This window comes from Neoarius graeffei, chromosome 26, assembly GCF_027579695.1.
Source record: "Neoarius graeffei isolate fNeoGra1 chromosome 26, fNeoGra1.pri, whole genome shotgun sequence".
NCBI classification, from domain to species: domain Eukaryota; kingdom Metazoa; phylum Chordata; class Actinopteri; order Siluriformes; family Ariidae; genus Neoarius; species Neoarius graeffei.
The window spans coordinates 52,201,239-52,218,652 of NC_083594.1; the positions used below are offsets into that span (position 1 = coordinate 52,201,239).

Sequence of the window (17,414 nt, forward strand, 5' to 3'; positions counted from 1 at the left end):
GCAACTGAAAGCCTGCAGCCACGGCGGGCTGCCTTAAAAAATAACCATTTGTCCTACCTTAAAACTCGTTTTGCATTTTCTGCCTCCTTTTTTGTATTTTCAACCCTCCGTTTATTTTCTTTCCTTTTCTGAAAACCCGATTTGTGTCCAGACATTTTGTTCTGCTACCAACGAACTAACTCGTCAGGTCTCGTCTCTCGAGCCCGCGATGATTCCCGTGGGAAGGGGAACAATTGATACATTTTTACAAACAGCCAATAGGGAGGTTGCAACGTTCAGGCTCTTCTTTGCTTAGACACTCAGTAATTCACTTATCACATGGAGACGTGATAGCAGTCCACCTTCCCGCGCTCTCCATTCAGTCAGCGAACGTCACACAGGAAGTGAACCCCAGCGGGTCATAGAAACTTGTGCAGGAGAAGAATGGCTTTTTTATTTGTAGGCTACGGAAACTTTGAGGAACGAAATAAAAACCGGTATTAACCGGTTACCATTATTTTTAATAAGCGTTTCTGTTCCGGAACATAAAAAATAATAAAGTTTCTGGTTTCGTTTCTGTTCCATGTGAAATAGAAAAAGTTCCCGGTTTTCGTTTTCGTTCCTTGAACCGGTTCAAAGCCCTGGTTATAACACTATGCAGAGTAAAATCGTCTAAATGGTAGTGTCAAAAGTGAGAGTTAATTCCCACTTGCACACAACGACAAAATCTACTCTGCAGGGTGATGATTCCCCGCGAAAATACAATATAGAGTCAGATTAACTCTGAAAATCTTACACTATCTATAGTGTTAAATATTTTTACACACCTCATTGTTAATTTTGACACAAAATAGAGTAAAATTAACTCTAAAAATCTTACACTGGCTATAGAGTAAATTTTACACTGATTTTGAGTGGGACCAAATGTTATCTGACAGAGAGTTAAATTCAACTCTTAAAGAGTAAAATTGACACTATGATTTTTACTGTGTAGGAAGTGACAAATTAATTCATTAACCAATCAGATTTTGATTTACAGCGGCAGGGACCAAAAATTTATCATCCTCGGCCTTCTCGAAGGCCAACGCTAGCAGTCAAGCCAGTGCTATCGAGAGCAAGTAGCACAGGCTAATGACCGAGAAACTACGATTTTTGTCTCCAGACTCTTCTCACACACACACACACACACACACACACACACACACACACACACACACACACACCAGTATTTTTCACTCAGACTTAAGGATTAATTTCCCTGTGTAATTTACTGAGTTACTTTTAAAATCAACATCCACAGCAACACACAGCAGAGCGACCTGGCAGCCTGCCGCTAATCCCTTACAAAATCCTTTACCCTGTCGCTGTTTTGGTGTCTGGCTAAGTTTTGGCTGAGCTCAAGTCCCAGCTCTAACAGTAACGGTTCAGCACTGCGTTGCTCCTGGCTAGTACAGGAATTTGAATTTAAGCACAGTGAATTCATCGCTGAGCCTCCACTAATAATGTGGATGAGAATTAGAATGAGAAAAAAATAATAATTAGGAGATAAATACATACATTTTATATGGGTAGAGAGAAATAAATATGTACAAATATGATCTTTTGGTTTCGTAGAGCTCACTTTAAGTGAGAAAATGCTCTCTTGGGGGTTTCAGAGCGGGACCAAGAAAGGTTTTGGGGGGGTTTTTTGGCTTAAAAAAAAAAGTTTTGAAAAAAATAACACATTCTTATGCTGGAGTTAATTCAACCACCTACACGACGATAAGAAAATCTTATTGTCACAAACTCGTGTTGCGTTTTTGAAAACCCAGTGTGTGTGGATGTTTGTGTGACCTTGTCAAACTTCAGTAGGCTGTCTAAGAATTTCCCAGGATCCTGCAGAAGTCCTTTTCCAGGCTCCCAGTAATCATCCACCTTGGTTCCAGGCTTTTCTCCAGGTACCTTTTTGGGTTTGATGCCTTTCAGAATGCAGACTGCCTCGATGACCAGCTTCACTCCCTGAGGAGGCCTCTGCATTGCCCTCACCTGAACAGCGCAACACAAACACGCATGCTCCAAAAAAATGACAAAAGAAAAAAAAAGTCATCTGTACACTTTAGTGAAATTTGTGGGTTTTGCATGTATCGAGCATCACCTCAGTGACGTCGTTCTTGTTGAGAGATTTGAGGCTGGCAAGTGCACTATCCAGTGCAGGCAGAGCTTTATCGAGGTTTTGCTGGGCATCTTCAGCAAACGCACTGGCTATACTGGCCTTCTCGGACGCCTTGGCCTCCTCGGCCTGCACCGCCACACGGGTCTCCTCTGCAACCAGTGTGTCTTGCTATGTATCCACACACACGCACAAAATATATATATATATTGACAGACCAGGTATTTAAATTGAATGTATTATATGATGATGAGACTTGCCTTGATTTGCTCCATGGTGACCTCAGTGTCTTTGGCTGCTTCTTCCAGGAGAGGCCTCATTGACTCTAACTCCTCCTGCATCTTACTCACATCCTCGGCTGTGCTCAAGAGCTACAACACACACACACGCACACACACACACAGGACATGCAGAGGAGTCAGACGACGAAGACGAATTTAAACTTCAAACTTTTCCATGTTGACGTTACCTTGTCCAGACCCGCCTTCATGCGCTGACGAGCACTATTCAGTTCCTGCTTCTTCTGGCCAATCAGGGCTGAGAAAATCCCAAGCAGCTCCAGGTAGCTCTTGGGTGTGATGTAGTTATAGCGCGAAAGTTCAACACGGTATTGTTCGCACTTGTGAGCCACCATCTGGTGGATCTCGACACACATCGCCGTCTATAAAAAGAGAGTGTGGAGAGCATATTTTGATGGATATTGATCGATTTATCTCCAGCACACGTATACACACACAAACACAGCCTTCCCCTCACCATGCCTCTCAGGGTATCAGGACCGGCCTCCAGTTCTGGCAGTTCACTTAGGAAGGACGCTGCGACAGACTGCAAGGCTTCCTTTGGCCAGTCGCTGAACCAGTCAATCGTACAGCATGTGATCAGAGAGGGGAACTGCCTGAGTCTGGCACGGAACACTTCACCGATAGGACTGTCGGGGGAAGAGACATATTTCAGATGCGTTCCACAAGAGAGACCTAATGAATTTGGCAACATTTTATAAACAAGCGCAACCTCATGCACAGCACGGTGTGGATGTTGCTGCGGACTCTTCTGATGTAGGTGGCCATGAGGTTGGCCTTGGTGAGCTGCATGCCGAGATCCTGCACCACGGGCTTCATGGCGGTCATGATCCTCTCCTGCTCGTCTCCACTGTACAGGTTTGGCACGTCCCCCGAGTTCAGGATGTTATTAATGTCCTCGAGGAACGACTCGCTCTTAATCTGAAAAGCAGCAGGCAAAAGTGAGTCTGTGTGAGTGTTTTTTCAGGTTTCTGGAGAATACCATGAGGACGTGGCTGGAAATATATTCAGAAAGCCTTTGCTTAGACTCATCTTATTCAGGTTAACATTTACCTGGGTGTCGACAAAAAGGAAGGTGATATGAACGTTTTTAAGACCGGCCTTCATCATGACGTTCTTAATGTCTTCCCTCCACTCCGGCACACCGTAGTTCTTCGACAGCTCGATCTGGAAGCACTCGTAGTCCGATCTTATAACACAACAAGACACATCGTTACAAAATGCTGTGCAACAAAACAGCACGACACAACACGACATGAGGCGCAAAAGATAAGGATACACATTAGAGGTCTGCGCGGGACAGAATTTTCAGTCCTGCTCCCGCCCGCATTGTGCAGTCCCGCTCCCGCCCGCTCCCGCAAAGAATTATGATTTTCAGTCCCACTCCCGCCTGCCATATTTTGTCCCGCTCCCACCCGCAAATCCCGCATGATGCAGACGTTCGCGTTATTTCTCACGAAAGTTCTTGTCATTGGCTTGGGGAATTAAACATGCTGAGCTTAGCTGAGCTCTCCACTGACCGATCCTTCATTTATTGTAAGTTCATTGTTTGGACTCTGACATTCTGCTGACACATTCCAAGTTGAGCGCTGCATGCGCTCATGATTGACAGCTCTCGCTTTGATTGACAGCTCTCGCTTTGCGCACTCGCACTCCCACTTCCGAGTCTGTGGCGTTATGATTCCAACCGCGATTTCATTCTCCTCTCATATGAAGTGCTGCACAACCACAACCAGCTCCCCAGATTATACACTGTCTATTTCTAGCTTTAAATTGAACAATCTGTGCGATACACAGTCCTTTTTAATACTAGTTAATACTTTTTAATACTTTTTTAAAATACTTTTTAATACTCAGGACTAATACTCTTGACTTTTTAACAGTAATGCCGCTTTTCCACTACAAACGCGGCTGAGTCGGGCTGAGCCGTGCCGTGCTGAGTCGGGCTGAGCGGGGCTGTTGGAGTTGCATTTCGACTACAACCGCGCTGAACCATGCTGGCTGGAAGTGGGTGGACACATTGGGTGGAGTTAGCGAAAGTGGGTGGACGTCAGGTGATGTCGTTAAGCAGCGCAAACAGTGACATCAGTGAGCTTTTAAGCGGTAGTCTCAAGACCCGAATAGTAAACAATAAACATGGAGGACATGGAGTCGTTAGTGTTGCTGGTCTTGGTTCTGTGGCTTGTTGTCACCGACAACGCGGACAGATACTGGCAAGAGCGTATAGATGAGGCGAGGCGCATAAGGCTTCAGAAATTCTCGTAATTCGTAATTCTTCTTCTTCCGGGTTTGCGGTGTTTACAGATCCCAGCGCGCTCGCGGGGCGTGTGTGGGCATGTGAGGACACTCCTCCTCACCAATCAGTGCACAGGGGAGTGTCTGCTCACGCCCCCAGCCTCACTCGGCACGGCTTGGCTCGCTTCAGCCCCACTCCAAAACGGTGCGAGTTTTAGGGGCTAAGCAGGGCTGAAGCGAGCTGAGTCGTGCTGGTTTTTGGTAGTCGAAACGCGAGCCGTGTCGGGCTGAAGTGAGCTGAAGCGAGCTGAAGTGAGCTGAAAAAGGGTAGTGGAAAAGGGCCATAAATGTACCTCTTTTTAAAGCAGCACTTACTTCTGAAGCACTGTGAGCTTCACTAGAGGAGCTCTGCTCTTCTCCCATGATCGGAGATCTCAAACACGGAAGAGCGGAAAGGAATCGGAAACGTACGCAAGATTAGACCACATCCGCAAATTTAGGCATCTTAAAATGTTTTTATTAATGCCAAATAAAATATCCAGCACAAATTATATATGATAGACATAAATTAATAATTTATAAATTTTATTTTAAACACGTTTTTAGTTTGCGGGACTGCAGCTTATCACCTCTCCCGCCCGCACCCGCATTGTGCGCTCCCCCTCCCGCCCGCAATGAGCTTTCAAAATTTGTCCCGCGCCGCACTGCTTTGCGTCGGGTCCCGCGGGACTCCCGCGGGAGTGCAGGGCTCTAATACACATGACACACAAAGCAGAAATTCATTACGTTATGCAAAAATAAAAATCCAACATGTTGATTCGATTCATCATTATTTTTTATCACTAATATTTGTTCTGAGAATAGAAGAATTAAACACTCACAGAACCCTAAAATTTTCGTGGATTACATCTTCTGACAATTCTATAATGCTCTTTGATAGGCATCTTACACATTTCGCTGACTGGACTGGAATTTTTTTTTTTAATGGATGACAAATAAGTAACTGTCGTAACCACTGCAAACCATAAACATTTGGTCCGGAGTAATTTAGTTTCCAACTCTAAGAAGAACCACAGTTTCTCAGAAGTACCGATCGTCTCTAACGCAGCATCATGAGCCTCTCTCTTCCATGTGGGCAGTGTAATAGCAAATGCTAATTTGCAGTTTGCGTGTACTTGCATGTGGCAAAAGGCGATGAGGAACCTCGAACAGTGTACATCAGCACTTTAAACTTTTATGTCCAACGTGTGTGACCACATTATTAGGTCCTCCGCTGTATAATAAGATCTGCTTTATATTATCTGTGACCAGTAATACCGCTAATTGGCTAAAATCTCTCGTACATGGCTTCTTTGTACTTGCCATAATGATTACTTGTGGAATTCTGCACATGGACTCAATGCTTAGATATGGAACTGTAACGACTTTTTAATGACTGCTTTTGTATCCAGAACGCTTCGACTTTGAAACGTACATGTTTGAAGTGCTTTTCGTGCAGAAGCTAAATGGTAACCTTCTGCATGGGTGTTCTAACCCTCACTTATTAAACGCAGCATTAGAGGTTTACAGTTTTGCAGAATAAGTGTAGAATGTAATCTCAGGTCTGATAAAACCCTGTACTTCATTTCAATATCTGTCGACTCTGACATGCTTGATTTGAATCATTAACGAGCAAACGATTCCTAAATTGAGAAAAGATTCAATTAAACGGTGTCGTGTAAAGGGCAAACAGCTTAACACACGTCATCCTTTCACATCGCACTTGGTTTTTCAGGAACAATGGCCACTGACTGATGCAGAAGAAAATAAATTGTTCCTGATTCGTTGGAATGATTCACTGGAATGAATCAACATGCCGTTGATTCATTAGAATGAGTGAAATGGCTGTATAAATTAAACTTCGAATCAAGTATGCGACTCTGTGGCACTGAATCAAAAGATATTGTTCTGTTATATTTGGTCATTTTGGGGGGAAAAAAAATCAAGTTTAAATTAAAACTACGAAAATAATGATTTCAGTACCACATATCATATGGCATTGATTCGTTAAACTGTGGCTCTGAATAACTTGTCGAGTTTAAGCTTTTGGATATAATTTGCTGTACTGGAGCTGTGATTATAAATTATTGTTCTTTAACCACAAAACAGGTTGCGTTTCTTTTTTGGGTCAATAAAACAATGGAAAAAGGTCCATTCCAGTGTGCGAAGGCCCACTGCCTTTAAGCTGTTCGTATATTCCCCCCCATACAGACTCTGAGTGTTGCATCTCGACTCGGACGACACAGAGTACAGTGTGTGTTTTCTCTTACATGTGCGAGGCGAGTTTAGTGAGGGACTGCCGCCCGCTGCCGCCCAATCCGAGCAGAAGGGCGTTTCCCAGCGGCTGGCGCAGGACGCGGGCGATACGGCACACATGCTGGATGGCGTCCATAAAGAGAACGAGCTTCATCTTTGCGGTGCTCATCTGATTGTAGTCATCCATGTACTCCTCCATTACCTGGACCAGCTGAACACACAAGGGATGCAGAAAGAAAGGCAGAAAGGCAAAGAAAATTAAGAGAAATAAATATGGATTAAAAAAAGAAACATCGCTTCATCAAAACATACACCACATAATTATCTTTAATTTTATAAACATGACTTTTTTTTTTTTTTAAGCGTCACCTGAAAGAATACTTTTTTAAATAATCTGTGCTCTACTGTTTTCCAAATACTTGTTTTAGAATATTATTCTGTGTAAACAGCTAATGGATCATGTCCCAACCTTCTCCTGGTCCTCAATAAGCTGGTAGAGTTTGTTATCAGAGTCAGGGTTCATGAAGTCGCCAAAGAGGACCGGCTGGCAGGGCACCACCTCCTGGAAGCTGCAGCCGAACTCCTCAATGTGCTCCTGGAGTAGCTTATTGAACCAGTCCCTGTCCTCCAGACTCACCAGTCTGTCCTGGAACACGCGGCAGCTCTCGTGGTACCACAGCCGCAGGAGATGGACCTTGTCCTGGGGCAAGACACAGGCACTGAGCTTTAAAAAAATGATTTAAAAAAGGCAGTGTTGTGTGTTATATTAACCTTGGAATAAGTAAGCTACAATGGCTGCCACGTGTCCTCTCTTTCAAGTCGTCTCATACACCATGTCATAGAATTTCAGATGCTCGTCAAACACTTTTCCTATACCTGGATCTTTCCAGTATCAGCCATGAGGACACCCTGGAAGACCTTGGACAAGTCACGCAGGTTGAAAGTGTAGTGAGATTTGGCTGGAGTGGGCAGGAGGCCAGAGGTGATGGTGGAGTACACCTTAATAGTGGCATCGACTAGGGTCTCATTCAACGGCATCAACTCGGGAAGTTTTCCTGAAGAAAATAAATGTAAAACAGGCATATAGAAATGTGACAGCCTGATCATGAACTGCAAAGTTTAATCCGATGTCAGAGCAGGGAGACGCAACACGACACTATGAAGATACTGTATATCGATACACACACAATGTAGATATCTTCTTCATAGTGGTAGTTGCAGATTTAAAAAAATAATAATAATAATAGTGTTTTAAAAAATATATATATTTTCTTCAAACTTCAAAAGCAGCATGCAAATATAATGCACGCAGACTTGTGTCACTTATCAATGCCGACGCATGTAAAATATTTTGTTTTGAAACCGAGAAAATGAATCACAATTCCACCGTACTTTTGAATAGTCTGAAACCAAACTTGGTAGCATCCTTAGCGCTTTTAAGAACAGCATTTTTCATCATTTGTAATTCTTCCTCACTTACAGTGACGAAGCGATTTGCCGCCATTTTGCCGAGTCGTTCGAGGTGATTTGAGAAATAGTCTGAATTTTTTGACCAATCAGCACGCAGGATTTTCTATAAATCACCTCTGTATTTATACGATGTAGAGGATGTTACAAGGTTGCGTGAAGATACGAAGTTTATCTTCGAGTGGCGAGTGGATATATCACGAGTGAGTGAAGCGAACGAATGATATTTTTCAACACGAGAAGACGAACTTCATATCTTCGCACCACCGTATAATGTTCTTTATGTTGCATCCACACAAAAAATATGCAAGTTTCCGAAAAGAATTTTAATCTCGAACCAGTTCACCACTTTGACAATGCGCATCTAGTCAACGGGAAAACACCAGGAGTGACATCATGACTGGAGTGAGATATCGGGCAATACTGTATGTCACTCAGATCCGCGATGTATTTTGTCTGAAAATTGCGAGTTTTTCAACACGAGAAGATAAACTTCATATCTTCAAGCCAACATGTGATTTTCTTTTTATTATATAGACACATTCACAAATTTATCAAAATAATTAATCGATATCTTCACGAGTGGCATCTTGAGATACATGTCCCGGTTCTGGTTCTCCATGTCCCAGATGTAGTTCGTATGAAAAGTACGAGTGGCACATTTTCCAGTAAAACACTCATGTCTATGAGGTACTCCGAAACGGTCCCCAACCCAACTCACCCATCCAGCTGCCCAGGATAATAGAGAAGATCTTTCTCTTGCTGGAGTGCTCCATCTCGGTAAAGGAGAGGTAGTTGAAGTGGCGTGTGAAGCGTTGGGTGATTGGGTTCCTGCCTCCACCAGGAGGACCCATGGCGCATGCAAAATTTATGTCTACCAAATGTTTAAATGTTCCTGGGAAACAAAATGTACTCAAGTTATTATTTTTTTTTAAAACAGCAGATCATTAGATCTGTAATGCATGCTCTAATACAAGTTATGCAATTAAGCTAAAGGATTGAATGAAGTTAAAATTTTAATGGATCGTTTTGATTGAAGTGGAAATGCGTGGAGATACACAGTCTGTGTGTCTCAGTTATGAATTACTGATCGAGGACTTATCTTACTATCTGCTCACCTATCAGCTTCCGGTCGTACCAGCCTCCATGATCCATCCACTGGCGCAGGAGCTCGATGGGTGGCTGGGCACCGTACGTCTCCAACATCGGCATGTTCAGATCGTCGATAAAGAAGATGAAATGCTTTCCCACTGGAGGACCGAAAACGTCTTTCCGCCTGTTACACACAACCATAACGGTTACAATCTGGACAATGTTTAATTCATTGGAAATATAAGAAGCAACATGTTCAGGGCTGCGTGGTGTGTATTGAATCAGAGATCTTTTTCATGATTGCTCTATATTGAATTCCTTTGCTCAATTCTCACTGAAGCAGACCTCTTGTCCAGCTTGCTGTCGATGTAGTCCTGTGTCTGGTTGGCGGAGGTGCGGGCAGAGAACATAAGGAAGTGGGTGATGTACTCAGATGGCATGTTCTTCAGCAGCTTATCGGACACAGTCAGGGTCTTGCCCGTGCCCGTAGGACCGAGACACAGCACCTGAAAAAAAAAGAAGAAAAACCACACATCGTTCAGTGCAGGATTTCCATTCTGTTTGCATCATGCATTCATAAGAGCACACACTAGTTTCCAATTTATTTTTATCCATCTTTTGATTTACATGACGCAATAAATTTGAATTCTACATACTGGCTTCTTATTGGACAGAAGCATGTCTAACAAGAAAGACATGCGCACTGTGTCGGCGGTTGGCACGATGATGTCTGCGTAGCTGGTTTCCGGAGTGATGACGATATTGTTGGCGTATTTCATCCAGTTGACCCATTGCACCTTGCAAAATAAGATGTTCCAGGAACAGTTCATGAATACGTCATTCATTGCGCTTACTTTGATATGCCAGGACAACAAAAACTTCATTTAATTCCTGTCTCTAAAGTCCAAACATTTCCTGCGACAGAAGGAACAAAGAGCCTCCTCACCTCCCTCCTATTTTCATCCTCCTCATCTTCATGCAGCTGACTGATGCCTGCGTCATCCAGTCGATAATCATAGACCAGCCCCTCTTCCGGGAAACACAACCGAATCTACGGAACAAACATGCTGACCGTTTAAAAATCTGGTTTCTCAATCACGATCAGAGAAACATTTTGTCAAGTTTGCACTGAAATCAGAAAATCACACTCATCTCATATCTGTACTGTACTTCTCAAATGTCTGGAGTTCATTTAAGAGTTTATGTCAAGGAAGAGTTATTGGGACTCGGTACTTTTTCTTGTGTCATCTTGTCTCTTAGCCAGGCACTGAAGCATTGGCGGCTGTCAGCATCTCCTGTGGCCCCGACGCTCCATATCAGAGAAAAAATAAACCACGGCTCAATCAACTCGCACACACGGTCTAGCTTTTCCTGAGGAGGAGGCCTCTCTCCCTACACACATACACAAACAGAACGAGAGCAAGACAGAGAGTAATCTGTTTAAAAATGCACATGTAGTCTGTATATAAAGACCAAGATGTTATTACTTAAAAGAAAAGAAAAAGATTGATTGACTTCATGCACCTTTTGTGGGACGAACGGCTGGAAGAAGCAGTCCAACAGTTTGAGCAAAGAGCAAGTCAGGTTGCTGTCCATCGACGGAATCACTTCAGTCACTGACTTTCTCACAAACGTGATCGAATCCTGTGGACAAACAAAGATAAAACTCAAAAACATACTCTACCCATACACACTGCCTTGTCAGAGATTTTCCGTCTGTATGTATTCCTACAAACGTACACAAATAGTTTCACCAATGTTTCCTCTCTACATGAGAAACTGTCCCTGACTCACCTGCAGGAATCGTGTGAAGAGAGAGTTGAGCTGGTCGACATGTGGCTGGAGGGGTAGAGGGATGGAATGTAACCAGCATTCAGTGAACGGAGAGAGTCCCAGAATACTGGGTTCCAAATACACCATCCCACAGCGGGACACTGTGGCAGGGGACGCCACAGCCAGATCCTGCACCTCAAACATCAGGGTCATCACCTGGACACAAGGATAATCAAGATTCAAACGAAAAAGAAGCACAGCATCACAGAGATGGACTAATACTGACTAAAAATGCACAAAAAAACAACCGAACAAAAAAACACCACACACACACACACAGTTGAAGAGGCCTGAGAATAAAAGAGACCACGTGGGTCGTTCTAGAATTCGGGGTACATTTCGCGTCTCCGAGATAAACCTTTTGTTATTTTCCACAAAAGAAATCTTTATTGAATCAGTTTTGAACAATAATGCAAATTATGACAAACTTTCACCAATAGCGATGCTTGATATACATTTTCGAGCCAAGTTATCCATAAAACATTAACTAAATGGCTCCCCACCCCTCCCCCCACATTATTGGCTGTCTTCGACTCCGGATTCATCCATTCAACTCGAATAAACAGGAAGTGATTCAGTCCAACAGTCTGTTTTTTGGGGGCTTATTCTATTAACTGTTATAAAATCAATTGCACTGAAAGTCTATTTTCTGCATTATAATTTTTTTTTAATCCATCCCAATGTTCTTGTCAACTCTGTTAACTCTGTTACAAAACCGCATAAAATTCACAAAGACTTTAAATAATACGCATGACACCTGCACCGAGTGATGTCACTTCCTCTGGCAGGAAACTTCAGAAAGGCAGCAAAGTATGTTATGTTTCTTCCGTCATTAATTTGAACAAAATGTTGAGAACATACCAACAGTAGATTCATTATTCGTCAAATCTGTGATTGTGATATTGGAGTGAATCTCTCGCTCACGTTTTAAAAACAATATGATCACAATCCAGAAAATTCTGTTTTTATACATGCCACGTGGTAGCTAGTTTGAGGTCAGCACGTGGAATTAAGACACAAAATGGTGGAACATGTCAACTTTGGTTCTGTTAATGTTTAACAATAACAGAGTTGACGACGACTAATTTTTTGTTTTCTTTCAACACTTGAAATGTACCCGCAATTGTAGAATGGGCCGTGTCCAGTTTAAGAAGTCAGTAAACTGGAACTCACTTCTGACAGTTTGATAATCTCCCCCGAGCTCAAACACAGCTTCTTATTGTCATCCAGCACAGTGTTCATGTTCTCGATCCAAACGGCGTCCACCGGCCCATCAAACATGTACCACTTCTTGTCCTCGTCCATCGAAGCAGCTCCGGTGCGGATCAGCGATGACAGGATGCCGTCAGTCCTGAACGTGAATGACAGGAGTAATTTGTGAGCTGTGTCACATATCAGAGATAAATAATATACTTTATATGTCATTGGCTATCATGTCAACGTCTCCCAAATGACACAAGGTCAGCCTGTTTGCTAGACACTCACCACTCGTGTGTGAGCAAGTCAAACTCTCCGTACAGCTGCCCCATGGTGATGGACTTTGGGTTTAAGACGAACGTATAAACAGCCTGGTACTCTCCACCACTGACCGATGGCTGACCCTGCATCGCCGTCATGGCTGCCGCCAGCACCTCGTAGCACTGAGAGACAGAAGCAGAAAGTATGAGGTGATGGGTTTGGTGACCTCTTGGAGAAGTTTGTGATGAATCAATTCATTGTCTCATCTCATCTCATTATCTGTAGCCGCTTTATCCTGTTCTACAGGGTCGCAGGCAAGCTGGAGCCTATCCCAGCTGACTACGGGCGAAAGGCGGGGTTCACCCTGGACAAGTCACCAGGTCATCACAGGGCTGACACATAGACACAGACAACCATTCACACTCACATTCACACCTACGGTCAATTTAGAGTCACCAGTTAACCTAACCTGCATGTCTTTGGACTGTGGGGGAAACCGGAGCACCCAGAGGAAACCCACGCGGACACGGGGAGAACATGCAAACTCCACACAGAAAGGCCCTCGTCGGCCACGGGGCTCGAACCCGGACCTTCTTGCTGTGAGGCGACAGCACTAACCACTACACCACCATGCCGCCCTCAATTCATTGTGTTGTGGACAAAACCAGGATTAAAACAGATTTCTGGTTCAACAACAAATCCATCAAGAGTGCAAAAAGTATGAAAATCATCATAGTCCATCCAAATCACTCAAAATCAAGACCATCGCCTGAAACTTCACTGAAGCGACTGGAGTCACCTTAGTTTTGCCCGAGCCAGACGGCCCAACCAGCATCAAGCCATGCCTCACGACAGTGGTCTCATACAGCTGAATAATCTTTGTAATGTAACCTGAAAAAAAGGTAAAAAAAGAAGTAAAAATATTAGAAGACGTGTAAATAAATTTGCTTTGTCAATTGCAACAATTTCTGACAGAATCCAAAACTCTTACCGTCCACGTCTTTCAGGCACTTGCTCTTGCAGACGTTACGGATCGACTCCTCCAGCGTGCCGTAGTCGATGGGCTCCTCCTGGATCTTTGGGAAGAGATCAGACACAATGCCGTTGAAGAGTTTGAGGTCCTCCTGCAGGAACTTGGGTACGTTGACGTCTCTGATGGCACGCAGACAGATCAGCTCCTGGAGAAGCAGATCGACGTTACGATGTTGCTCAATTTATGACTTCTGATTGATTGTTTGTGGAACTGGCTGAAATGTGACTGGGTAGATGCATCCAAAGAGACTCAAGTCCTGGAAAGCAACCGTAAGTTGCTAACATACTGTACATCACAATCAAGACCTGACTGAGCAGTAACATGCACATGAATGAATGAATGAATGAATGAATGATGGACTGTGTGTTTTATAACAGGATATAAAAATGTGAAAACCTCCAAAATTCCGACTTTAACAAAAACACGACTATCACCTCATTCATTTCAGGGTTCTCTCTCTTCAGGTTTCCTGCAGCAGAGATGACGGTTTTCACAGCTCTCATACCAAAGTCATAGTGGTCCTACATAACAAAGAACACAATACAATACACATCCATATTAAAAGACGCAATGCACAACGTTTACATTACACTGTATTCATCCATCTTCGACTTAGAAGATGAAACCTGGGAGCTGAGCTGCTCAGAGGACAGCTTGAAGGTGCTGGTGATCTTTATGGAGAGGACTTTTGCGTCGCTGAAGCCAAACGAGTACAGAGAGATCTCAGCGATCATGGCGTAGTTGGGGACCATCATAGCAACAGGACGAAACAAAGCCTGGAGGGAATTACAGAACATTATAGATAGTTTTCACATGATGTCACAGAGTTGGGGATTCCCTAGTGGCGGCCATCTTGCGGGTCAAGCTTACCGTACGGGTCACTGAGCACACATTGTAACACGCGAGTACAAAGTCTTCAAAAGAACCCAAGCAGGCTATTTAAAGCTAGCAATGGTGCACACCTGTTGTATTCACGGCTGTCGTAATAGGTCAGATGATGAAGTCAAGCGGAGCGTTCATGGAATTCCCACTGTACGGGAGCACGAAGGTGAGCAAACAAAGAAACTCAGCATACAAAGGAGAAATCTATGGCTTGCGAGAATCAACCGCAAGGATTATCAGCCTTCCAAACACAGCAAAGTCTGCTCCGATCATTTTATAAGTGGTAAGTTGTTTAAATAAACAATCAATTGTGTTTAAGTTTGTTTTTGGAAACCAAAACATCGTGTAAACAATCTCTGGAGAATGCCTAACTGGAACCACTGAGTGTACGTTTACACTGTAATGTACACTTAATATCGCTCGTTTGTCACGTTTCTATTTGAAACTTGTCACTTCACTCACGCAAGGGTCATTTTTGAAAAACATTTTAGGTCTATTCTGTATGATTTGATTTGTGTTTGGGATGCAAACAGCGCGCCTTTTGGCGGATGCCGCCTGAATCGCGCGGATGCCGCCTGAATCGCGCAGATCCGATTTTTTTTTTTTAGGGGGGGCGTTGGAGTGTCTGATTATAATTTCAAAGTAAATTCTGTATTAAAATTACTAAATAAGCAAATCCGTTACAGTCCATGAAACAGGAAGTATAAGGATGAGAAAAAAACAGTTTAAATTGGAAAGCTGCGCACATTTGCGCAGCCCGAGCGGTGTGCAGAACTGCGCAAATGTGCGCAGCTTTGCAATTTAAACTGTTTTTTTCTCATCCTTATACTTCCTGTTTCATGGACTGTACCGGATTTGCTTATTTCTCATCTCATCTCATTATCTCTAGCCGCTTTATCCTTCTACAGGGTCGCAGGCAAGCTGGAGCCTATCCCAGCTGACTACGGGCAAAAGGCGGGGTACACCCTGGACAAGTCGCCAGGTCATCACAGGGCTGACACATAGACACAGACAACCATTCACACTCACATTCACACCTACGCTCAATTTAGAGTCACCAGTTAACCTAACCTGCATGTCTTTGGACTGTGGGGGAAACCGGAGCACCCGGAGGAAACCCACGCGGACACGGGGAGAACATGCAAACTCCGCACAGAAAGGCCCTCGCCGGCCACGGGGCTCGAACCGGGACCTACCAGATTTGCTTATTTAGTAATTTTAATACAGAATTTATTTTGAAATTATAATCAGACACTCCAACGCCCCCCTTAAAAAAAAAAAATCGGATCTGCGCGATTCAGCCGTGAAAAAGGCGGCATCCGCCAAAAGGCGCACTGTGAATATATAAAGTTGTATATATCAGACAGCCTTTAAAGTTTGATGTAGTCAGTTTCAGGCTTTGGAGCAGGCTTTGGCAGTTTCAGGCTTTGGCAGCCCTGCATAGTCACTTGAAAATGCATCTTTGTCCACTTCGTAGGGCTCAATTCCCCCAATCAAGGCCAGTTTGGCTGCATACCGTTGTCGTGAGATGTCGTCTAATGTATCTATATACTTCTGTTTGCTTGATTTTGCCGACATTGATCTTTATTTTAGAAAACTGACTATATAACTTCATAAATTCATCGGAGATAACGTAGCCGGTAATGGCGATGGTCCGTTTTGTTTGCCCCACAAGATGGCGGCTGGAGGGCGTTCCCCGGAATGCTGTGACGTCAGTGAAAACTATCTATTGTGAATATGACAGCGAAAATGCAACGAGCATTGCAGTTAGACTCATTTTATCATGAGTTTGAGGAAATAATACAAGGGATGGAAGCGTACCTTTAAGTTGTCGGGCAGTTCAGTTCGGCCAGCGTAGCCTGGGTTCATGGTAATAAAGACGGCACAGGAGGGAATCAGCGGGATCTCTGAGCCTTCAAACACAAACCTCTTTGCCTAAACACACACAAACACCACTTTATACTAGTATTTGATTGCCAACTTCAATCCTAGAGACACTCGTGTGTTTGGGTGTGCACTCGAACTCACTCTGGCCTGTTGTGCTTTTTGGATACTGGTAATCTGTTGAGCCACCACAGAAAGTACCTCCACGTCAATGCGGTTGAACTCATCAAAACACGCCCAGGCTCCAGAACTGTAAAACACATACATCATACATATATAGTACCTTCAGTGCCTGCACAGCAGCTTAAAGAGAGCACCAGGTAAGCATGTCTAACCTGGCTAGACCCTTGAGAAATTTTCCCATAGCGAGGACATCGAGCTGGTCAGAGCAGTTGAAGACGACGGTCTGGATGGCCAGTGCTTTGCCCAGGTCTTTCGTGGTTTCGGTCTTCCCTGTGCCAGCTGGACCCGCTGGAGCACCTCCAAACTTCAGGTGAAGAGCACCAGTCAGCGTCAGGTAACACCTGGGTGAGACGTAGAAAGCAGGATATATTTCAAAGCTTGAAATGAAATTTGATTTCACTTGTACTTGTACACAAGTGAAAGCTGAGATCTGATTTGTCTATGTGAACTGAATGTCTATGGCAGGTCATGCCCATATTGACCCTCCTCTACTTTTTACCTGTCAGTCAGTGGTGTGATGACAAGTCGCCCGGAGTTCCCGAGATACTCGTAGCCATAGAGGAATTCTGCATTCACTGCCCTGATGTAGAGATCATCTCTCGTCCAGTAATATCTAACAACACAA

At 43.8% G+C, this 17,414-nt stretch overlaps 1 protein-coding gene across 1 annotated transcript in view; it reads right to left on the bottom strand.

The window, feature by feature from the left end:
* The window catches only part of dnah1 (dynein, axonemal, heavy chain 1), a 64,834-nt gene that overhangs the window by 26,304 nt on the left and 21,116 nt on the right, over positions 1-17,414 (bottom strand). Inside the window, exons 27-54 of the mRNA XM_060910212.1 lie at positions 17,289-17,402; positions 16,942-17,130; positions 16,751-16,856; positions 16,544-16,657; positions 14,467-14,616; positions 14,275-14,361; positions 13,799-13,985; positions 13,607-13,698; positions 12,835-12,989; positions 12,523-12,700; positions 11,311-11,505; positions 11,041-11,160; positions 10,750-10,908; positions 10,463-10,567; positions 10,173-10,313; positions 9,862-10,022; positions 9,543-9,700; positions 9,146-9,319; positions 7,834-8,012; positions 7,427-7,657; positions 6,972-7,168; positions 3,481-3,616; positions 3,140-3,348; positions 2,885-3,056; positions 2,598-2,789; positions 2,389-2,499; positions 2,114-2,299; positions 1,813-2,004 (exon numbers count right to left, since the gene is read on the bottom strand). Coding sequence (XP_060766195.1) covers positions 1,813-2,004; positions 2,114-2,299; positions 2,389-2,499; positions 2,598-2,789; positions 2,885-3,056; positions 3,140-3,348; positions 3,481-3,616; positions 6,972-7,168; positions 7,427-7,657; positions 7,834-8,012; positions 9,146-9,319; positions 9,543-9,700; positions 9,862-10,022; positions 10,173-10,313; positions 10,463-10,567; positions 10,750-10,908; positions 11,041-11,160; positions 11,311-11,505; positions 12,523-12,700; positions 12,835-12,989; positions 13,607-13,698; positions 13,799-13,985; positions 14,275-14,361; positions 14,467-14,616; positions 16,544-16,657; positions 16,751-16,856; positions 16,942-17,130; positions 17,289-17,402 — 4,390 coding nt within the window. The remainder of the gene's footprint in view (positions 1-1,812; positions 2,005-2,113; positions 2,300-2,388; positions 2,500-2,597; positions 2,790-2,884; positions 3,057-3,139; positions 3,349-3,480; positions 3,617-6,971; positions 7,169-7,426; positions 7,658-7,833; positions 8,013-9,145; positions 9,320-9,542; positions 9,701-9,861; positions 10,023-10,172; positions 10,314-10,462; positions 10,568-10,749; positions 10,909-11,040; positions 11,161-11,310; positions 11,506-12,522; positions 12,701-12,834; positions 12,990-13,606; positions 13,699-13,798; positions 13,986-14,274; positions 14,362-14,466; positions 14,617-16,543; positions 16,658-16,750; positions 16,857-16,941; positions 17,131-17,288; positions 17,403-17,414) is intronic.